The 6,703-nt window shown below is 51.3% G+C and overlaps 1 protein-coding gene across 1 annotated transcript in view; it reads right to left on the minus strand.

The window, feature by feature from the left end:
* The window catches only part of ece2b (endothelin converting enzyme 2b), a gene marked incomplete at its 5' end in the record, with an annotated part of 12,958 nt that extends 9,239 nt beyond the window's left edge, over positions 1-3,719 (minus strand). The window contains 5 exons of the mRNA XM_080521395.1: positions 1,943-2,131; positions 2,424-2,489; positions 2,858-3,004; positions 3,445-3,569; positions 3,716-3,719. Of these exons, the coding sequence (XP_080377521.1) occupies positions 1,943-2,131; positions 2,424-2,489; positions 2,858-3,004; positions 3,445-3,569; positions 3,716-3,719 (531 nt within the window). The remainder of the gene's footprint in view (positions 1-1,942; positions 2,132-2,423; positions 2,490-2,857; positions 3,005-3,444; positions 3,570-3,715) is intronic.
* Between the last annotated feature and the right edge of the window lie 2,984 nt (positions 3,720-6,703).

Genomic DNA, 6,703 nt, shown 5'->3' on the forward strand with positions numbered 1-6,703 from the left:
CATCATCATCACGATCATCATCATCATCATAATCATCATCATCATCATCATCATCACGATCATCATCATCATCATAATCATCATCATCACTATCATCATCACGATCATCATCATCATCATAATCATCATCATCACTATCATCATCATCATCATCATCACCATCATCATCATCCCCATCACCATCATCATCATTACTATCATCATCATCATCATCATCATCATCACCATCATCACTATCATCATCACTATCATCATCACCATCATCATAATCATCATCATCACTATCATCATCATCATCATCACCATCATAATAATCATCATCACTATCATCATCATCATAATCATCATCATCACTATGATCATCATCATCATCATCACTATCATCATCATCATCACGATCATCATCATCATCATAATCATCATCATCACTATCATCATCATCACTATCATCATCATCACAATCATCATCACGATCATCATCATCATCATCATCACTATCATCATCATCATCATCACTATCATCATCATCATAATCATCATCATCACCATCATCATCATCCCCATCACCATCATCATCATTACTATCATCATCATCATCATCATCACTATCATCATCACTATCATCATCACCATCATCATCACTATCATCATAATCATCATCATCACTATCATCATCATAATCTTCATCATCACTATCATCATCATCATCACTATCATCATCATCATAGCAATCATCATCATCATCACTATCATCATCATCACCATCATCACAATCATCATCATCATCATCATCATCATCACTATCATCATCGTCACTATCGTCACTATCATCACTATCCTCACTATCATCACTATCATCATCATCATCACCACAGAGGGAGTAAAGAACCCCAGACGGAGGTTCCACAGTGTCCTGGCCTCCATGTGGTTCCTCTCTGGTTCTTCACCTCCTGACTTGCTGACCTTTGACCTCGTTAGTGAGACCGATTCACTCCTCCTCCTCTCCTTCTCTCCTCCATCCCTCCATCATGTTATGTAATCATGTTATCTAACCTCCCTCACAGTTGCCCACATAGCAACGGCCCATGGCAACAGTTGCCATGGTGACCCCTGAAGCATCCGCAACCCTGAAGGACAGAGAGGGAGGAACACAGACTAATGCTAATCCTAGCTTCTGTGGATACAGGCTAATGCTAATCGTAGCTTCTGTGGATACAGACTAATGCTAATCCTAGCTTCTGTGGATACAGGCTAATGCTAATCCCAGCTCCTTTGGATACAGGCTAATGCTAATCCTTGCTCCTGTGGATACAGGCTAATGCTAATCCCAGCTCCTGTGGATATAGGCTAATGCTAATCCTCACTCCTGTGGATACAGGCTAATGCTAATCCCAGGTCCTGTGGCTACAGGCTAATGCTAGCTCCTGTGGAAACAGGCTAATGCTAATCCTACCTCCTGTGGCTACAGGCTAATGCTAATCCCAGCTCCTGTGGATACAGGCTTGCAGGCTAATGCTAATGCTAGCTCCTGTGGATTAAGGCTTACAGGCTAATACTAATCCCAGCTCCTGTGGATACAGGCTTGCAGGCTAATGCTAATGCTAGCTCCTGTGGATTAAGGCTTACAGGCTAATGCTAATCCCAGCTCCTGTGGAAACAGGCTTATGCTAGTCCAAGCTCCTGTGGACACAGGCTAATGAAAATCCTCGCTCCTGTGGATACAGGCTAATGCTAATCCTCGCTTCTGTGGATACAGGCTAATGCTAATCCTCGCTCATGTGGATACAGGTTAATGCTAATGCTAATGCTGTTACCAGTCTTCAGACTAGCGAAGCTGCACCTGCAGCAAACCGGAGTTCAGTGAAAGTGTAACCGAGCTGCTCGCCACTGAGAGTCCATGGGGGTCGGGACCGTGCTCAGTGCTCCTGCCACGTGGTCTCACCTGCAGCTCGGCGATGGTCACCTTGTGGTAGATCTTCTCCTCGTCCCGCCGCTGGTCCTGAGGGACGGTGACGTTCGCCAGCGACGTCTCAAACTCCAGAATCTGTTGCATCTGGAGCTGCGTGGCGCTTCGGTCTCCACCCAGCAGCTGGCCCAGCTCCACCATGTAGTCCAAGTAGGCCACCAGGACCTGGGGCGGAACAGGTGTGTAATGCTAACATGTAGCCACCAGCTGATGCAAACATGTAGCCACCAGCGAATGCTAACATGTAGCCACCAGCTGATGCTAACATGTAGCCACCAGCTAACGCTAAACATGTAGCCACCAGCTGATGCTAACATGTAGCCACCAGCAAATGCTAACATGTAGCCACCAGCAGATGCTAACATGTAGCCATCAGCTAACGCTAAACATGTAGCCACCAGCTGATGCTAACATGGAGCCTGGACCTCAGACCCCCCATGGAGCCGGGTCCTCTCACCTTCTCATTGGCAGTCTTGTTGAGGTAATAGTCCCTGGAAGGCAGGAAGAGCCCTGATTGGTCCACCTGAGGAAGAGAAACACACGGACCAATCAGGATGCAGAGCTGCTTTAATGCCAGATCTGGTTCTGGTCTCTACTGTGGTTCCAGTTGAAGTTCTTCTTCTTTTAGTCTTGATGTCCTTTGTGGTTCAGGTCCTAGCTGTGGTCTTGTGAGCTTTGGTTCTGGTTCTGTTTCTGGTTCAGGTCCTAGCTATGGTCATGTGAACTTTGTTTCTGGTTCTGGTCTCTACTGTGGTCATGTGAGCTTTGGTTCTGGTTCTGGTTCAGGTCCTAGCTGTGGTCTTGTGAGCTTTGGTTCTGGTGGAAGGTGACTATGTGGTCCTGGTCGTGGTCGTGGTTGTGGTCCTGGTCCTGGTCCTGGTCCTGGGGTACCTGGATCACGTTGCTGTTGGAGTTCTTGGGGTCTGCGCTGACGCTCACACTGAAGAAGGGCTGGGCCCTGTAGGGACCAGAGACCACCTTCAGGACCTCCATGAAGTTCTCCTTGTCCCAGGGACCCGTCAGGTTCCAGCCTCCGATCTGCACACAGGTCCAGAACCGGTCCAGACTCAGAGTTCTAGAACCTTCTGCCGGATCCAAAGACTCCTTCATGTACATCTGAGTTCTCCAGTATGTATTGATTGATGTTGGTTAATCCAGAACAGAAGAACACAGAACAGGACGGAACCCGGCCGTCCAGACCGTCCAGACCGTCAGGACGGAACCCGGCCGTCCAGACCGTCCAGACCGTCCAGACCGTCCAGACCGTCAGGACGGAACCCGGCCGTCCAGACCGTCCAGACCGTCAGGACGGAACCCGGCCATCCAGACCGTCCAGACCGTCAGGACGGAACCCGGCCGTCCAGACCGTCCAGACCATTGGGACGGAACCCGGCCGCGTCGGGACGGACCGTCGGGACGGAACCCAGCCGTCTAGACCGTCCGGACCGTCCTGACGGTCCGGACCGTGCGGCCGTTACCTTGGCGATGAGGTTGATGAGCGGCTGAGCTCCCAGCTCCTCGATCCTCTGCGTGTTGAGGCAGGACAGGTAGTAGGACTGAGTCTTCCTCTCCGCCTCACTGCTGCCGTTGAACGTCCCGTTCTCTGAGGACACACAGGACACGTCTCCATGACGACCAGGACACACAGCACACGTCTCCATGTACCCAGTAGACTCTGGTTCCTACCCATTAGAGTCTGGTTCCTACCCAGTAGAGTCTGGTTCCTACCCAATAGAGTCTGGTTCGTACCCATCAGGGTCTGGTTCCTACCCAGTAGAGTCTGGTTCCTACCCATCAGGATCTGGTTCCCAACCAAGAAGAGTCTGGTTCCTACCCATCAGGATCTGGTTCCCAACCAAGAAGAGTCTGGTTCCTACCCAGTAGAGTCTGGTTCCTACCCAGTAGGGTCTGGTTCCTACCCATTAGAGTCTGGTTCCTACCCATCAGGGTCTGGTTCCTACCCATTAGAGTCTGGTTCCTACCAATTAGAGTCTGGTTCATACCCAGTAGAGTCTGGTTCCTACCAATTAGAGTCTGGTTCCTACCCAGTAGAGTCTGGTTCCTACCAATTAGAGTCTGGTTCCTACCCAGTAGAGTCTGGTTCCTACCCATCAGGGTCTGGTTCCTACCCAGTAGGGTCTGGTTCCTACCCAGTAGGGTCTGGTTCCTACCCAGTAGGGTCTGGTTTCTACCCATCAGGGCCTGGTTCCTACCCATTAGAGTCTGGTTCCTAGCCAGTAGGGTCTGGTTCCTACCCATCAGGGTCTGGTTCCTACCAGTAGACTCTGGTTCCAACCCAGCAGAGTTTGGTTCCTACCCATCAGGGTCTGGTTCCTACCCATCAGGGTCTGGTTCCTACCCAGCAGAGTCTGGTTCCTACCCATTAGAGTCTGGTTCCTACCTATTAGAGTCTGGTTCCTACCCAGCAGAGTCTGGTTCCTACCCAGTAGGGTCTGGTTCCTACCCATTAGAGTCTGGTTCCTAGCCAGTAGGGTCTGGATCCTACCCATCAGGGCCTGGTTCCTACCCAGCAGAGTCTGGATCCTACCCATTAGAGTCTGGTTCCTACCCATTAGAGTCTGGTTCCTATCCATCAGGGTCTGGTTCCTACCCAGTAGAGTCTGGTTCCTACCCAGTAGGGTCTGGTTCCTACCCATCAGGGTCTGGTTCCTACCCAGTAGAGTCTGGTTCCTACCCATCAGGGTCTGGTTCCAACCCAGTAGAGTCTGGTTCCTACCCATCAGGGTCTGGTTCCTACCCAGTAGAGTCTGGTTCCTAGTCAGTAGAGTCTGGTTCCTACCCATTAGAGTCTGGTTCCGACCCAGTAGAGTCTGGTTCCTACCCATTAGAGTCTGGTTCCTACCCAGTAGAGTCTGGTTCCTACACATCAGGGTCTGGTTCCTACCCAGTAGAGTCTGGTTCCTACCCATCAGGGTCTGGTTCCTACCCAGTAGAGTCTGGTTCCTACCCATCAGGGTCTGGTTCCTACCCATTAGAGTCTGGTTCCTACCCATCAGGGTCTGGTTCCTACCCATTAGAGTCTGGTTCCTGCCCATCAGGGTCTGGTTCCTACCCAGTAGAGTCTGGTTCCTACCCATCAGGGTCTGGTTCCTAGTCAGTAGAGTCTGGTTCCTACCCATCAGGGCCTGGTTCCTACCCATTAGAGTCTGGTTCCTAGTCAGTAGAGTCTGGTTCCTACCCATCAGGGCCTGGTTCCTACCCATTAGAGTCTGGTTCCTACCCATCAGGGTCTGGTTCCTACCCAGTAGGACCTGGTTCCTACCCAGTAGAGTCTGGTTCCTACTAGGGATGTCCGATAATATCGGAGGGCCGATATTATCGGCTGATATTGACTTAAAAATTTTATATTTGGAAATATCGGTATCGGATTTTTACAACCGATATTGGAATTTCCGAGTCTCCTTGAACGCAGCATTGGACATTTACAGGCGCGCGCTTGATGACGTTTAACAACAACAAATACAACATGCTAGACTCGTGGCTAAGAAGGAGAAGCCCGGTGAATGAAATGTCCGTGGAGGACTGGAGGCTCAACCAGGCCCTCTTCCCTGCTGGTACCAGTACCTGACTGCACCCTGCACCAGTGTTGACAGTGAACCAGTGTTCAGCACTGGTACCAGTACCTGACTGCACCCTGCACCAGTGTTGACAGTGAACCAGTGTTCAGCACTGGTACCAGTACCTGACTGCACCCTGCACCAGTGTTGACGGTGAACCAGTGTTCAGCACTGGTACCAGTACCTGACTGCACCCTGCACCAGTGTTGACGGTGAACCAGTGTTCAGCACTGGTACCAGTACCTGACTGCACCCTGCACCAGTGTTGACGGTGAACCAGTGTTCAGCACTGGTACCAGTACCTGACTGCACCCTGCACCAGTGTTGACGGTGAACCAGCGTTCAGCACTGGTACCAGTACCTGACTGCACCCTGCACCAGTGTTGACAGTGAACCAGCGTTCAGCACTGGTGCCAGTACCTGACTGCACCCTGCACCAGTGTTGACAGTGAACCAGTGTTCAGCACTGGTGCCAGTACCTGACTGCACCCTGCACCAGTGTTGACAGTGAACCAGTGTTCAGCACTGGTGCCAGTACCTGACTGCACCCTGCACCAGTGTTGACGGTGAACCACTGTTCAGCACTGGTACCAGTACCTGACTGCACCCTGCACCAGTGTTGACGGTGAACCAGTATTCAGCACTGGTGCCAGTACCTGACTGCACCCTGCACCAGTGTTGACAGTGAACCAGTATTCAGCACTGGTGCCAGTACCTGACTGCACCCTGCACCAGTGTTGACGGTGAACCAGTGTTCAGCACTGGTACCAGTACCTGACTGCACCCTGCACCAGTGTTGACGGTGAACCAGTGTTCAGCACTGGTGCCAGTACCTGACTGCACCCTGCACCAGTGTTGACGGTGAACCAGTGTTCAGCACTGGTGCCAGTACCTGACTGCACCCTGCACCAGTGTTGACGGTGAACCAGTGTTCAGCACTGGTGCCAGTACCTGACTGCACCCTGCACCAGTGTTGACGGTGAACCAGTGTTCAGCACTGGTGCCAGTACCTGACTGCACCCTGCACCAGTGTTGACGGTGAACCAGTGTTCAGCACTGGTGCCAGTACCTGACTGCACCCTGCACCAGTGTTGACGGTGAACCAGTGTTCAGCACTGGTACCAGTACCTGACTGCACCCTGCACCAGTGTTGACGGTG

Source organism: Blennius ocellaris (assembly GCF_963422515.1).
Source record: "Blennius ocellaris genome assembly, contig: SCAFFOLD_77, whole genome shotgun sequence".
Lineage (NCBI taxonomy): Eukaryota > Metazoa > Chordata > Actinopteri > Blenniiformes > Blenniidae > Blennius > Blennius ocellaris.